The 14,308-nt window shown below is 44.0% G+C and overlaps 1 protein-coding gene across 5 annotated transcripts in view; it reads right to left on the bottom strand.

Annotated features, from left to right (window-relative positions):
• LMO7 (LIM domain 7) overlaps positions 1-14,308 on the bottom strand; it is a 193,121-nt gene that overhangs the window by 46,535 nt on the left and 132,278 nt on the right. For 3 of the 5 annotated variants that reach the window (XM_058186709.1, XM_058186707.1, XM_058186708.1), the window contains exons 9-12: positions 11,185-11,484; positions 10,769-10,927; positions 7,863-8,585; positions 5,399-5,428 (exon numbers count right to left, since the gene is read on the bottom strand). The exons of 1 other annotated variant lie outside the window; for it this stretch is intronic. In XM_058186709.1, the coding sequence (XP_058042692.1) occupies positions 5,399-5,428; positions 7,863-8,585; positions 10,769-10,927; positions 11,185-11,484 (1,212 nt within the window). The remainder of the gene's footprint in view (positions 1-5,398; positions 5,429-7,862; positions 8,586-10,768; positions 10,928-11,184; positions 11,485-14,308) is intronic. One more of the 5 variants, XM_058186710.1, reaches the window with a different exon arrangement.

A 14,308-nucleotide genomic window follows, 5' to 3' on the forward strand; every position in this document is an offset into this window, starting at 1 on the left:
CTACACTGATTATCAAAGCAAATGTGAGCACACCCAGCGTCTCCCTCCCACTTCATGGTCAGGATTCTCTGGGCACGCAGGAGGAAAAAAAAAAGATTCTGAAGTCATGTATTTCCTGTAGCCTTAAAATATGCCAAGCAAAATAGATGGCAAAACCGTACTACAAAAACTAAACACTGCCCTTTGCATTTGATCTTAAGAATTACAGAGAAAGCTGCTCCTCACTTCCCATTCGGGTTTCTCTCCATAATCCCACCACTCTCCACCCTTTCCACTAAAGATTTTGCCTTGATGATTTTCACAATCATCATCATCACCATCATTTTTAACGACCCCATAATCCCTTGCGGGGTGGAGTCTGGGCAACTGAATGGAGCTAGCAAAGCATTTAATGGCCAGATGCTTTTCCTGTCGCCAATGCGGAGTTTTGTTCAGTAGGTATATTCTCATTGTGCCAAGGGAGAGAAATATTTGCCTCTACCTAGGATCAAAGTCAGAGCCTCCTGATTGTGAGGTGAGAGCTTCACTGCTATTGCACACCATTGCACACCATTGCAATTTATTTGACGTCACAATGCAGGGAGCTAAAGGTAAAAGTAAAAGTCTGAGAAACGGGGGGGAGGGGCGCTAAATCCTGGCCTTGTCCATTACGTGCGGCTGGATTGCATTACTACAATCCCCTAAAGCAGGGGTCTCCAACTTTGGCAACTTTAAGCCTGGCGGACTTCAACTCCCACAATTCCCCAGCCAGCAAAGCTGGCTGCGGAATTCTGGGAGTTGAAGTCCTCCAGCCTTAAAGTCACCAAGGTTGGAGACCCCTGCCCTAAAGTGAACCATGAAGCTGTGTAGCACCAGCAAGAAAGAAACAAATCCCAAGAAACATGACACTGTTTGGGCATGATGCAATGTAATATTGTGTTTTATCAGACAATTAATAGCTTCATCCTATAGGTGAGCAAAAGCTATTATGGCTTATTTAACAAGCCATGCACAAGCCCATCTGCTGTGCTCTGGATGCTTCCTCCAGATGGGCGATCCCTTCCAAATCCCGAAAACAAAGCAAAGAGAGGCGGAAAATGGGGAAAGATGTTTTTCTCAGACTAGTCTTTCTTCATCTCCCAAAGAAATGTCGTAAATGAGACAGCCTGATTGTATATGTGGAGAAAGAAAAACCCAGGAAGGTTATAAATCTAATATAGCTATTTTATATTTATTATGGAAGAGGAGGAGGAAGAGGAAGAGGAAGAGTGGGAGGAGGAATGGGACAAAAGGAGGAGGAGGAGGAGAAGGAGAAGCAGCAAAGGCAGAGAAAATTAACATATGACAAAACTCTTAACTTTGTAATTAATAACAAAGATGTAAGCACATCAGAGTCAAGAGTTATTATGTCCCCTCGCAGTGACCCTTGCTGATTTTGGCAGCTGATAGATATATCCTGTTAGGATGGAGTTAATCTCTAGATTGATTGCAGATCTGGTCCTCTTCCAAATCCTGCTGCCCCCCAAAGTCTCCCCCTCACTAGACAAACCTTCAAAGAAGGGATGACTCATGCATCTTCACCCAGTCCTCACATGCCCCCCCCTCTGCAAACCCAAGGCAGCCCCCATGCATATCCGCAGTAGCAGCATCAGCCAAAGCAACTATCAGAGCTCAGCCTGGACCAGAATTTCCTCCCTGGGTTCGTTCGTTCTTTCTCTTTCTTTCTCTCTCTCTCTCTCTCTCTTTTCCTTTCTCTTTTTTTCTCTTTCTTTCTCAGGGTTATCTATCCTTTATTCATCCATCATCTCTCTCTCTCTCTCTCTTAGCCACCCATTTTATCTCTATCTATCTATCTATCACCATCTATCTATCTTCCCATCACCAATCTCTTTCCATTTATGACTGTATGACTATAACTTGTTGCTGGCAATCCTTATGATTTATATTGATATATTGACCATCAATTGTGTTGTAAATGTTGTAACTTGATGAACGTATCTTTTCTTTTATGTACACTGAGAGCATATGCACCAAGACAAATTCCTTGTATGTCCAATCACACTTGGCCAATAAAAAATTCTATTCTATTCTATTCTATCTATCTATCTATCTATCATCTTCATCCTATCTATCTATCTATCTATCTATCTATCTATCTATCTATCTATCTATCTATCTATCTATTTATCATCTTCGTCCTATCTATCTATCTATCTATCTATCTATCTATCTATCTATCTATCTATCTATCATCTATCATCTATCTGTCTGTCTGTCTGTCTGTCTGCCTGCCTACTTACCTACCTACCTACCTACATACATACATACCTACCTACCTACCTACCTATCCATCCATCCATCTAATCTAATCTAATCTAATCTAATCTAATCTAATCTAATCTAATCTAATCTAATCTGAAAATTTCCTCCCCCTATTGATTCTTCCCTCTACATTTTAAATTGGAAAAACGCTTTGCAAGAAAATGCTTTGCATATCTGTGTGTGTGTGTGTGTGTGTATCCATTTATATATATGGATCCACTTCTACTCCCCTGTTAACAAAGGGAATATTCTTTAAGCAGCATGACGTTCTGCAATAGCTGTGGACACCATCTGCTTCTGTGCCTTTGCAATTCGCCACTTGCATCTGCTCACATCCTGGACATAAACTGTTTCAACTCCTACCCTCAAAACGACACTATGGAGCACTGCACACCAGAACAACTTAGACACAAGAACAGTTTTTTCCCGAAGGCCATCACTCTGCTAAACAAATAATTCCCTCAACACTGTCAAACTATTTACTAAGTCTGCACTACTATTAATCTTCTCATCGTTCCCATCACCCATCTCTTTCCACTTATGACTGTATGACTGTAACTTTGTTGCTGGTAATCCTTATGATTTATTGATTGTTCCTGATTGCTTATTTGTACCCTATGCTTATCATTAAGTGTTGTGTCATTAAGTGTTAAATTGTACCCTATGACCATCATTTGTGTTGTAAATGTTGTACCTTGATGAAGGTATCTTTTCTTTTTATGTACACTGAGAGCATATGCACCAAGACAAATTCCTTGTGTGTCCAATCACACTTGGCCAATAAAAAATTCTATTCTATTCCATTCTATTCTATTCTTGGCCCAGGAAAGCATTTTAGGCAGTGATGGGATTCAAGTAGTTTAACAACCGGTTCTCTGCCCTAATGATTTCTTCCAACAACCAGTTTGCCAAACTGCTCAGAACGTTAACAACTGGTTCTCCCAAAGTTGTGCGAACTGGCTGAATCCACCACTGATTTTAGGCATTGGAGGCCCGAAGAACCGATGCTACAGAGGTGCCTAAAGTGTTTTGAGTTTGAAACAGGCCCATTTTGGACTCTAGCATCCTCTTAGGTGCCAGATTTCCATCCAGCACGTTCAGGAGAGAAACAGGCCACTTAATTTCATGCTGAGGAAATGGTTCTTGGCTTGTTTTCTTTTAAACTCCTCCAACTTTTAAAAGGGTGGTGTGGGATAGCCACTTTGGCACCCGTTCACAGACTGAGAATAATTTTGAACCAAAGTAAGAGGCATTGTTTTTATTCTCTCTCAATTCTTTACTAGAATTAAGAAGAAAAGGCTGGGATTAAGAGACCAGAGATGGCACCATAAGGTTGTCCTTCACGTAGGTTGTGATTTCCTTTTTAAACGATTGCCAAATGCAAAAAAATATGTTGTGTGCGTGGATTAGAAAGCAATAATGACCCAAGAAATACAGATTTGGGGTTATATTGCGTGGCTTGTAAATTGTTCTGAGGGGCATCCAGTACTGTAGTTTTTACTGTTGTTGAGGTATCCAAAATATTATTTTGGGTGGTCTACATTGCTGGCTATGTGAATGTAATATTTTTTAAAAAAATGTTTTTTCAATCCATGTTCTACTATTTCCTTTATCTGCTCTGCGTGGGCTCTGATCCTCCTTTCTTTGTGGCCCCTCAAACGTTTCGGAGATTCTTCTATAGAATATGGTAGGTTTTGACTCTGTCCGAACGTCTGTGTCAGAATAGCCCTGAACTGGAATAAGGCATAGTAACAAGGTCAGCCAATGAACAGGCATGGCAACAGGTCAGCCAATGAGGGCTGTTTGGAAACTGAAACTTAAGCGAGAAGTCTGGGCGTGGTTTAACTGTGCTGAGCTCTGAGTCTGCTGCTCTGTACAAAAACTAGTCTGTCCGCTGAATTGTAACTGAAACTCTTCTTTCCTCTGCCTGTGTTTCCTTGTAACTACTACCACGTTGGAAGAACCTGCCATTGGTATTGTACATTTACTTCAGGTTTCAATTTTTTTTTACTACCGGTTCTGTGGGCGTGGCTTGGTGGGCATGGCAGAGGAAGGATACTGTAAAATCTCCATTCCCACCCCACTCCAGGAGAAGGATACTGAAAAATCCCTATTTCCTCCTGATCAGCTGGGACTTGGGAGGCAGAGAATAGATGGGGGCGGGGCCAGTCAGAATTTTTACTACCGGTTCTCCAAACTACTCAAAATTTCCACTACTGGTTCTCCAGAACTGGTCAGAACCTGCTGAAACCCACCTCTTATTTACTTATGTGTTATATTATATATAAAGAGAAGTTAATGAATCCTGCTGGATCAGTTACCTGTGTGTGCGATTGCTGCTGTGAACTCTGACCATTTGTTTATTAAACTGCTCAACCCGCCCCCCCCCCAATCTCCTTCACAGAGATGTACAATTTAATCAATATCATAAAAGAAATCAAAAAATCAAATAATTTAAGATGAAAAAGAATGCTCTGAGCGCGTCTGTTTCAGAGACCTGGGATCAAAAGTGCTGCATGCAACGGGACGCCTCCCCAACTTACAGGCAACATCAGCATGACGGCATGTGGCAACTGGCTTACACAGCAAGGGGTATGTTTTATTTTTGCCTATGACTTATTCTGAGTCTTTAGCCAAAGAGGAGCAGGTCTGCCAACCTTTTACCACAACCGGAGCCGTTTGTGAGAATTTGCAAAGCTGCGCCTAGAGCTCAGTGATGGGATTCAGCCGGTTCGCACCACTTCAGGTTGAACCGGTTGTTAAATTTCTGAGCAGTTTGGCAAACTGGTTGTTGGAAGAAATCATGAGGACAGAGAACCGGTTGTTAAAATTACTTGAATCCCACCACTGTTAGAGCTCCCCCCCTCCCCCCCAAGCTTCCAAGGAAGCCTCTTGTGGGTCTCCAGGAGCAGCAGCAGCAGCCCCTGGGGAGGGGTCCCAAAGATGCTTCCGAGGGGGGCTTTGCAAGCCAGTTGAGCGCCAGACCCAAAAGCACATGCATACATGGCCTCAAGCGGAGTTACAAGGAGTTCGACGGGAGAATTAGGAGAGGGGGGGGGGCGTTCACAGTCTGCCATGCTTCCGTCATTCCACTTACCCGTGTTCCTCAGAAATCTTTTGCAACAGCCTGAAGGAAATCAGAAAACCGACAAAGTTCATACATTGCGTTCCGCTGGCACCACCATCTTATCATGACCCCCACAGGTTCGTAGAATGCCCACCTGATCCGCTAAAGCAGCAACTGACTTTGAAAAAGCGTACGAAGTCCCTGGCGACTATCTCAACATCTTCGCATTTTAAAGCCCCGTTTTAACGTTTAAACGTGACCCTTAAACGCAAGTGGTTCCTTTTCTGCCTATACTTCTCATTGTTTTGATATGGACCATCATGCAGATGCACGAGATCTTCACTTAAGGATGTGCCGATGGTTACATCACAATGGAACATAGAACGTTTTTACTATTTCAACAAATATTTAGAGAGATCAAAAGCTTTACACACAGGGGGGGAAAACAACCAGCTGCAGCTGCCTTAGATTTGATAAGATTTTAGAATATAGGTGGTCCTCGACTTATGGCCAAAATTTTCCATTTCTAAGCGAGGCAGCTGTTAAGTGAGTTTTACCCCATTTTATGAACTTTTTTTCCCACTGTTGTGGATAAAAGCAAATCACTGCAGTTGTTAAGTGAACCACACAGTCAATATGCGAAGCTGGTTTCCTCCATTGACTCTGTTTGGCAAAAGCCAGCTGGGAAGGTTACATATGGTGATCCCATGACCCCAAGACAGCACAACTGTCATATAAATACATGCCAGTGGCCAAGCATCCAAATTTTGATCAAACAGCCATGGGAAAGCAACAATAGTCGTAAGTGTGCAAACTGGCTGTAAGTCACTTTTTTTTTTAGTGCTGTCGCAACTTCAAATGGTCACTAAACCAATGGCTGTAAGTCGAGGACTACCTAGTAATTTCAGAACTGCTCAAAGACCATGTGAATCCAATGCCTGGATTCCCCTGCCCAGTTGGTGGGTCCAGGAGAGAAGTCCATAAGGAAGGCTGTTTCCAGCAGAGAAGTCGATCCACGGGTGGAGCGATCAAGCATTTATTCTGACGGGTGTCTTAAATTGAATACTTAGATTTATGGAAACGACCAGCTCGCAGATGCTTATTTTCCAATGAAACATGCACAGTTGGTCCTTTGGAATGACATGGTGAGCAAAGACACGGAACGCTTAAAGAAGAACTCATGAGTGGCGCAAGGAGAATGGAATGGATGAGGTCATTTCAAGACACAAAGGACTTTACCAGATGAACACCAGAAAGCTCATTAAGATTGGCCAAGGACTGTGTCTTCACGGCGGACGGTGGGCCCAATAATCGGCACCTGATGCCCTCTAGAATCTAAACTTCTTCTGAAAAGGTTGGGAAATCCTCCCATAGGAGAAAGGGGGGGGGCGATCAAAAACAAAAATCAGTGGAAACCTTCCTGCCTTTCTCTGCTCCTTCGAGAATAAACAAAACACGTCAACTTATTTGGAACTGGGCTTCTTTTCTGAGCAACGAGGAAACAATTCTGGACAATTCAGACAATAACAAGGCTTGGCGGGGGGGAGGGGAGGGGGGGGCGTTATAGAAACTGTTAAAATAAAGTTGAATATTAAGCCGGTGTGGTTGCAGGGGCACCCATTCTGAAAGGATTGAATAGACATTAATTAATGAATAGTCAAACCAGATTGTCAAAATATAGATTCTACTTGAAGATCCGATCAAAGGAACTGCAGGAATTGAGCAGCAACACATGAAGCCCTTTGTGGGGAAAATAAAATTGGAAAAGGCGTCTAGGCATCTTCCTTTTGTCTTATCTTCAGGAATGGTTTTCAGTATTAAACATATTCTTATGTTGAATCTTATTCAACATAAGAACTTTTAGAGAAAAAGTCTGGCAGTGTTTATGGCTTATGGTTATTCAACTACAGACTTCAAATATACATCATTTTTTTTAGAATCATAGCCCACTAAGGAGTACCAGCTTCTTGTTAACAATAGAAACCGGTATTCTTGACCAGAACAATAAACACAATCTTGGAGAACAATGAACACAATCACCACCTTCTTTTAACGAACCCATAATCCCTTGCGGGGGGGAGTCTGGGCAACTGAATGGAGCTAGTAGGGTGTTTACTGGCCGGATGCCCTACCTGTCACCAATGCGGAGTTTTGTTCAGCAGATATATTCCCATTGTGCCTAGAGAGAGAAATAACTGCCTCTACCTAGGATCGAACTCACAGCCTCCTGATTGTGAGGCGAGAGTTCCGCCTCTAGGCCACCGCACCACTCCAATACAATAAACACAATCTACAAATAAACCTGTAACTTCTGATTGATGGATTGCGAGCAGTTGATGGGCAACAACAGGACTTACGGGGACAGACATGAACATCCAGCTTAAACATCACACCAAGACATGCTTTGTTGAAAAACAAACACCACGGTTCTCTTCCAAGCACTATTTCCAAATATTCAGATGCAAGCATGATCCATGCATGGCCATGAGCTGACCTTTCAACCATTTGCCGTTTCTTATGCCTGGTTTTGCTGGCCTCTCTGATGGCTTCCCATTTTTCCATATCTTCTTTGCTACACGCTCCTGGGCAGAAGCTCTTGGATTGGACGTTGCCTCCTAGGCTGAGCAGCTCCATTTTTCGGGTCAACATATCGTCCTTCTTTTGCCTTGAAGAAGGAGATAAGACTTTTCCTCTCTGCTCAGACTCGCTCTTGAGGGTGGACTTCTCCAGCAAGCATAGAAATTTGGCCTGAATTTCTGGGGGTAGACTCCAAGGGTCCGGGAAAAGAGCAGGCTGGTACTTGTCAGGGGCACCAGATAAAGGCACTTCTTTCTTTTGCAGTTGAGCTTTGCGAACGGTGAGGTCGTCTTTTTCTAAATCTGGAATTATTTCGTCTTCCCCATCTCTGGGCTGAAGAACAATTTCCCCTTCGACGCGAGGTCTTTGTTGACAAGATCTCCTAAAATACTCAAAATCCTGGAGAACGACTGGATTCGCGTGGGAGGCACCAGTCTTACGGACAAACAAATCGTCGTTTTCCAAATCTGGATAAAAGTCTCTAATCTCATGTATTCTTTGGTCATAGCCTGGCCTAAGGTAATTATATTTTCTGCACGTTATGAGCCGAGGCCCTGAAGATGGGTCAGCTTTGGTTCTATGATCAGAATTCAGGTAGTCCTCGGAATATTTTTGCAGGGCTCGAAGAAATAAAAACTGACTGAGATATAAAAGACACATACGCACATTAGGTTTGCAGTATGGTGTAGGTCACGGAGACTACAACCTTAGCAAAGGTTTACAACCCTTAGCAAATTTATCAGCTCTGAGCTCTGTCATTTCTGCAGCCGAATGAAGGATTCTTCCCACAGTCCACATCAGAAACAAATGCAGGAAAGAGAGAAAAAGAGATCACAATGCTTTCTCCTCTCCTTTTACTATCATAGCTGGAGGTTTTCAAAAATATCTTTTAATCAGGGGTCACCAACCTTTCAGACCTCAGGGACCACTAAATTCATAATTTTAAATCCCACAGACCACTAATTGATCTGCCTAATGACTGGCTGGGTGGGCATGGCTAGGTGGTCATGTGACTCGGTGGATGTGGCCAACTTGATGTCACTCACATCGAGGGGTGCCTCACCGGCCTCTACTTGTATACTGTACACTGAGAGCATATGCACCAAGACAAATTCCTTGTGTGTCCAATCATACTTGGCCAATAAAAAATTCTATTCTATTCTATTCTATTCTATTCTATTCTATTCTATTCTATTCTATTCTATTGCCCCTGCCCTCCCAGCCACTCCTCGCCTCCCCACCCGGGCTCCTTAGGGCCCAATAGGAAGCTGTTATTGGAGCTAAGCAGCCACTATGAGAAAGAGTTGGCAAAATAGCTCAGGTCAAATTGGATCTGACTGAGAAGGAGACTCAGTAGAAGCACCTCACTAAGGACTATGAGCATAGGGAAGCAGAGGGAAGACCTGCGGGAGGGCAAGGCCAGGTACCGGCACCTGGAGGCTCAACAGGCTGAGATGGTCAGCCAGTTCTGGGCCGTGATGCAGTCCCACTGGAACAAGGCCCTCCAGCTCTTTGCCACCAGCAGCGTTTCCCTTCAGCTTTCTCCTAAAGCCCCGCTCAAGGAGGCTAAAGCACAGGAAGCAGTTTGCACTGCTTGAGCCCCGCTCCAGGAGGCTAAAGCACAGGAAGCAGTTTGCACTGGCTTCCTGTGGTCTTTCGGGTGCGCTTCAAGATTCTGGTTACCACCTTTAAAGCGCTCCATGACTTAGGACCCGGGTACTTACGGGACCGCCTGCTGTTACCTTTTGCCTCCCACCGACCCGTACGCTCACACAGAGAGGGCCTTCTCAGGGTGCCGTCCGCCAAGCAATGTCGGCTGGCGGCCCCCAGGGGAAGGGCCTTCTCTGTTGGAGCTCCTACGCTTTGGAATGAGCTTCCCCCTGGTTTACGTCAAGTGCCTGATCTTCGGACTTTTCGCCGTGAGCTGAAAACGCACCTATTTATTCAAGCGGGACTGGATTGAAATTTTATTGGGGTTAGTTATATTTTAAGATTTTAAATTGTTTTAGTATTTCGGCCACATTATAATATGTTTTTTAATTTCTTTTAATGTTTATATAGTATTTTTACTTGGCTGTACACCGCCCTGAGTCCTTCGGGAGAAGGGCGGTATAAAAATCGAAATAAATAAATAAATAAATAAATAAATAAATAAATAAATAAATCAGACCCCAGGTCAGAATTTCTGCCCCCCTCTGACCTACACAAAAAAGACCCCAAAGGGAGAGACTCTCTGCAGCAACACAAACGTTCATTGCACATATCCATCCCAGGGGCCATAGTTTGAGGACCCCTGATTTAGTGCAATATTAAAAAAATGCAAATAATTTATCTGTGGACCACCAAAATTTTCTCGCAGACCACCAGTGGTCCACAGAGCACCAGTCGGTGACTGCTGTATTAAGGAACATCCCATCCCATCACAAGAGGCCTTCAGCTGCTGAAGTGATACAGCCCAGAGAGAGGTTTGCCAATAAACGAGCACTCAACTAAAAGGATGACCAAAAGATGCAGACACTCTAGAAAGGTGCACAGACATAACAAGGAAGCAAGGCTAATTTGGATGCTCTGTTCTTTAAAAGGACAAGGACTTCTACTTTGGGGTAACAACAAAGCAGGCCAGCCATCATAAAAGGCACAGGAGTGGCAACCAGCAGACAGACAACAATCCCGATTGCTTTAGTAGCATCAATTCCGAATGTTCAGGTATAGAAGATCGTATTAGAAAAACAAGCTTTGCGCTTTGATATTTCACGTCCCCATTTAAGCAAGCCACAAACGCCTTCACTTATCAGCTAGTCTGGCTCATGCAATTGTAGGAACCTTGGCAGCTCAGAGGAATGGCCACGCATCTCGCCTGCAGCAATTTCAGCTGTTGGCTTAATGGGTTGAGAGTCTTCTTGGCATCCGATACCCAAGCTGTCTGCGATGCTATGGCTGGGCTGGACTCTTGCATCTTCCTCTTTGGCATCTCCCATGTTACTGTATAGGATCCCACATCGGAAGAAGGAGAAAAGGCAGGGAAATAAGTCCCGTCACAGAAACTAGGCGCAGCAATCTATTTCATCAAAACAACAACAGTGCACACAGAGGCCATAGGCAAAGACGAAGGGAGAAACTATTCACTGTAATTGCCCCCAGGCAGCAATGGGCTCCCCTCCGTGCATTGACTCCAATGAGTTCAAATGCGTTTTCTAGGAATCGGGTTGGATGCAGAAGGAACATGCAAGATGACAAACCTGAATCCTTGAATTTCCTTATACCACTGTTTGGAAAAAGAGATTCTTTGTGCTTTTTTCCAGTGCAACGCTTCACCCGGAGCCCAAGTCTTAGGGAGAAATTTATGAGAGGAGACTTTTACAGCTGATGATACAGCAGCACTTATTTTGCGAGCGTAAAAGTCATCTGTTTCAATGTCTGGGATTCCCGTGGTTTTCTCTTCCTCCTCTTCCTCCTCCTCCAAATAGTTGGAGAAGTCTGAAAGAATGTAAGTTGCTGACTTGAATTCCATCCTGGGCCCCAAAATTCTTCTGTGGTTGCTGCACAAAACATCCGGCGAAGTTGGAATTTTCAAATACAAACAGAAAAAAATTAGCTACTGAGTACAGAATTCTGTAGTAGGGCCCTTTGATTTAGAATTACTGACTTGTGAAACAAGTTAAATAAATGATTGATGCAAAACCATTGTACTAATCAGTTACAAAAATGTTGAATACATGTAACCCTTCAAAGAGAATCAAATTATGGGAATCATTATTAAAAAACCCCACTGATAGAAGTAAGGTCTTAAAGAGAGATTATTTATAGTAAGTTTTTCAGGAACAGATTATTTTGATCTAGAGAACTGGATCTGATAATTGGGTCAACTGGACAATGATGCCCAAATCAGTGGTGAAATTCAATTTTTTTTACCACCAGTTCTGTGGGTGTGCCTTGCTGGGGATGGTGTGGCTTGGTAGGCATGGCAGGAGAAGGATACTGCAAAATCTCCATTTCCACCCCACTCCAGGGGAAGGATACTGCAAAATCACCATTCCCACCCCACTCTGGGGCCAGCCAGAGGTGGTATTTGCCGGTTCTCTGAACTACTCAAAATGTCTGCTACTGGTTCTCCGGAACCTGTCAGAACATGCTGGATTTCATTCCTGTCCCAAATCCTTTCTAATGGTTACCAAAAGGGAAGCATACACTATTCTTTACCAAGGACCCATATTTTGACAAGTCCTCTACAACAGAGGTCCCCAACCTTTCGGACCTCAGGGACCACTAAATTCATAATTTTAAATCCCACGGACCACTAATATGATCTGCCTAATGACCAGATGGGTGGGCGTGGCTAGGTGGTCATGTGACTGGGTAGGCATGGCCAACTCAATGGCCAACTTGATGTCACTCACATCGAGGGGTGCCTCGCCGGCCTCTACTCACCCCTCCCTTGCCAGCCACTCCTCGCCTCCCCACCTGGGCTCCTTAGGGCCCCAACAGAAAGCAGTTGTTAGAACTAAGCAGCCACAATGAGAAAGAGTTGGCAAAATAGCTCAGGTCAAATTGAATCTGATTGAGAAGGAAGCTCAGCAGAGGCACCTCACTCAGGACTAGGAGCATAGGCTTTCCAAGCAGAGGGAAGACCTGCGGGAGTGCAAGGCCAGGTACCGCTGCCTGGAGGCTCAGCGGGCTGAGATGGTCAGCCAGTTCCAGGCCATGATGCAGTCCCACTGGAACAAGGCCCTCCGGCTCCTTGCCACCAGCGACGCTTTCCTCCTGCCTTCGACCAAAGCCCCACACCAGGAGGCTGAAGCAGACCCTGAGTCAGAATTTCTGCCCCCCCCGGCCCCACACAAAAAGACCCCAAAGGGGGAGACTCTCTGCAGCAACACAAATCTTCATTGCACGTATCCAGCCCAGGGGCCATAGTTTGAGGACCCCTGATTTAGTGCAATCTTAAAAAATGCAAATACTTTTTCTGTGGACCACCAAAATTTTCTCACGGACCACCAGTTGGTGACTGCTGCTCTACAAACACCTGAAGCTTTCTCACTTTCCTCTCCCCAAGAGATGCTACCATCAGGCCAACAAATCAACAGTGGCTATGCAATGCCACTGTCACCTAGTTGGATTCTCTGCAGAGATCAGCCCAAATAGTAGTTGAAGAATAAAAACAAAAGACAAGCCCCGATGATGTTACCTAGTTTGGGTAATGAAATGTCTGCAAGAAAGCGATCAAGCTCAGAGAGCACCTCAACAAAAGCAACAGAGTATAATTAATACCCATGGCATATACTAGAATTAAGTATATTAAGGGCCTCTGGTGGCTCAACAGACTAAGACAAGTCTGTTATTAACACAGCTGCTTGCAATTACTGCAGGTTCAGGTCCCATCAGGCCCAAGGTTGACACAGCCTTCCATCCTTTATAAGGTAGGTAAAATGAGGACCCAGATTGTTGGGGGCAATAAGTTGACTTTGTATATAATATACAAGTGGATGAAGACTATCGCTTAACATAGTGTAAGCCGCCCTGAGTCTTTGGAGAAGGGCGGGATATAAATGCAAAAATAAAAAATTGTGTGACATACAAAACCATAGCAAACAAGGACTTGCAGTCACACGCAGCTGGTCCCTATGAATTTCAGAAGATAGACAAGGGGAGATACTCCTGGTCTACCACCCGACAGTTTCTACCCGCTTGGAGAATAGCTTGTATAGGGCTGGGAGATAAAGAAGATGCCAAAATGTGATTCATATCTTATTTTAGGCACCAAGCAATGAACAGCAGCTTTACTCTCAACGATACTATTAAAGAGTCAGAAACCAAAATTACCAAATTCACCGTAACAAAAGACGAGTAACGGTTGATAGTGATTCATAACCTCCCCGGTAAGCTTTAAATAAAATGTAACATTATGCAGACATCTTTCGGAGTTCCCAAATTAAGCTAAGCTGTTCGTCAAATAAGCGTTCATCATTTACTTTTAATTTGCACAATTAAATGGGGGAATTGGTGACAACTATTAACAGCACTGCTTTAGAAGAGAGATGCACCTCATCACCGCAAAGTTGTCCTAATGGCTTTCACTGTAATTTGAATTACTAGCAGCCGCAAGGGAATACAGGGACCAGGAAGCTACCATCCTCCTGCCCAAATTTATGAGCAAGGAGGCATCTGCCGTTTTACTAGTCTGATCAACTAAAGTCTTAGATTCTTGGCTATCAAAAGTGCCGGCATAACCATAACTAGCAAATGGAAGTATCTGTTCTGACCCGGCTCCAAAACATGACAAACCCTCTGTAGTTGAACAAATGTTTCCTTTATTAGGAGCGCCAGCATCCTTGGCAAAATGTCTCTCTCTCTCTCACAGCAGGC

The sequence above is a fragment of the Ahaetulla prasina genome, chromosome 5 (genome assembly GCF_028640845.1).
Source record: "Ahaetulla prasina isolate Xishuangbanna chromosome 5, ASM2864084v1, whole genome shotgun sequence".
Classification (NCBI taxonomy): Eukaryota; Metazoa; Chordata; class Lepidosauria; order Squamata; family Colubridae; genus Ahaetulla; species Ahaetulla prasina.